General features: G+C 51.5%; 1 protein-coding gene across 1 annotated transcript in view; it reads right to left on the bottom strand.

Annotated features, from left to right (window-relative positions):
- The window catches only part of WNT4 (wingless-type MMTV integration site family, member 4), a gene marked incomplete at its 5' end in the record, with an annotated part of 1,887 nt that extends 1,257 nt beyond the window's left edge, over positions 1-630 (bottom strand). Inside the window, one exon of the mRNA XM_008945755.1 lies at positions 488-630. Coding sequence (XP_008944003.1) covers positions 488-630 — 143 coding nt within the window. The remainder of the gene's footprint in view (positions 1-487) is intronic.
- Positions 631-1,180: the final 550 nt, after the last annotated feature.

Below are 1,180 nucleotides of genomic sequence, written 5' to 3'. Positions count from 1 at the left end.
GGCTCCATACCATAGTTCCTGCACTTAAAAATTTTTAATAGCCAAAAGGAATCTCATTAAATCCAATTAATGGTGTTGGTCTCTTCTCCCAAACTGCTAATGATAGGGGGAGAGGAAATGGCCTGAAGTTGCACCAGGGGAGGTCTTGATTGGATATTAGGAAGATTTTCTTTACTGAGAGAGTGATTAGGCACTGGAATGGGCTGAGAGGTGTAGTCACTATCCCTGGAGGTGTTTAAAAAATTAGTAGGTGTAGCACTTGAGGCTCTGGTCTAGTGGTTAGGGAGATGTTGGGATGAAGGTTGGACTTGATGATCCTAGAGGTCCTTTCCAACCCTAGTGATTCTGTGGTTCTATGCAGGGGCTGGAAGGGTTGTGCAGAAAGTGAAGCTGGTGGGATTAAATGAAGCCCAGATAGCTCAAGCGATGGCTGCAGAGCCCAGCTGGGGTGCTACCCTGGCCACCCATGTTTCCCCCTCCCCATTACCTTCCTCCCTGCCTCGTTGTTGTGGAGGTTCATTAACGCTCTGTTGGAGGAGGCCCCTTTGCTCCTCTCACGGACGTCGACGAAGGACTGTGAGAAGGCCACGCCGTAGGCAATGTTGTCAGAGCAGCCCGACCACTGGAAGCCTAAGGCAGAGGGTGCAGATGAGACACAGCCAGCTTGTGTTGTTCATCCTCTCCAGCCCTCCTCTGGCTAAAATCTACCTGACCCACCCCTCTTATAGCAACCGTCCAGGACCTGAGAGGGACCTACAGGAAAGGAGGGGAGGGCTATTCACAAGGGTTTGGAGGGGCAGGACGAGGGGTAATGGCTTTAAGCTAGAGAAGGGCAGATTTAGGTTAGACATTAGGAAAATGTTCTTCAGTATGAGGGTGATAGGTCACTGGAACAGACTGCCCAGAGAGGTGGTGGAGGCTCCATCCCTGGGGGCATTCAAGATCAGGCTGGATGAAGCTTTGAGTAGCTTGATCTAGTTTGAGATTTCCCTGCTTATTGCAGGGGGGTTGGACTGGGTGACCTTTGGAGGTCCCTCCCAGCCCAGACATTCTATGATTCTCTTCTGGCTTGTTGTCCACTAGGCTTGGATGCCTGGGGAACTGGGGAAGCTGGGGAGCATGGCCCTGGAGGTCAACAGCTACAAGATGCTTGCTCTGTCCCATGGATTGCAGAGCCTGG

Source organism: Merops nubicus, unplaced genomic scaffold (assembly GCF_000691845.1).
Source record: "Merops nubicus isolate BGI_N331 unplaced genomic scaffold, ASM69184v1 scaffold32728, whole genome shotgun sequence".
Taxonomy (NCBI): Eukaryota; Metazoa; Chordata; class Aves; order Coraciiformes; family Meropidae; genus Merops; species Merops nubicus.
Note: the sequence above shows the minus strand (reverse complement) of the source record. Positions and strands in the feature narration are given on the sequence as shown.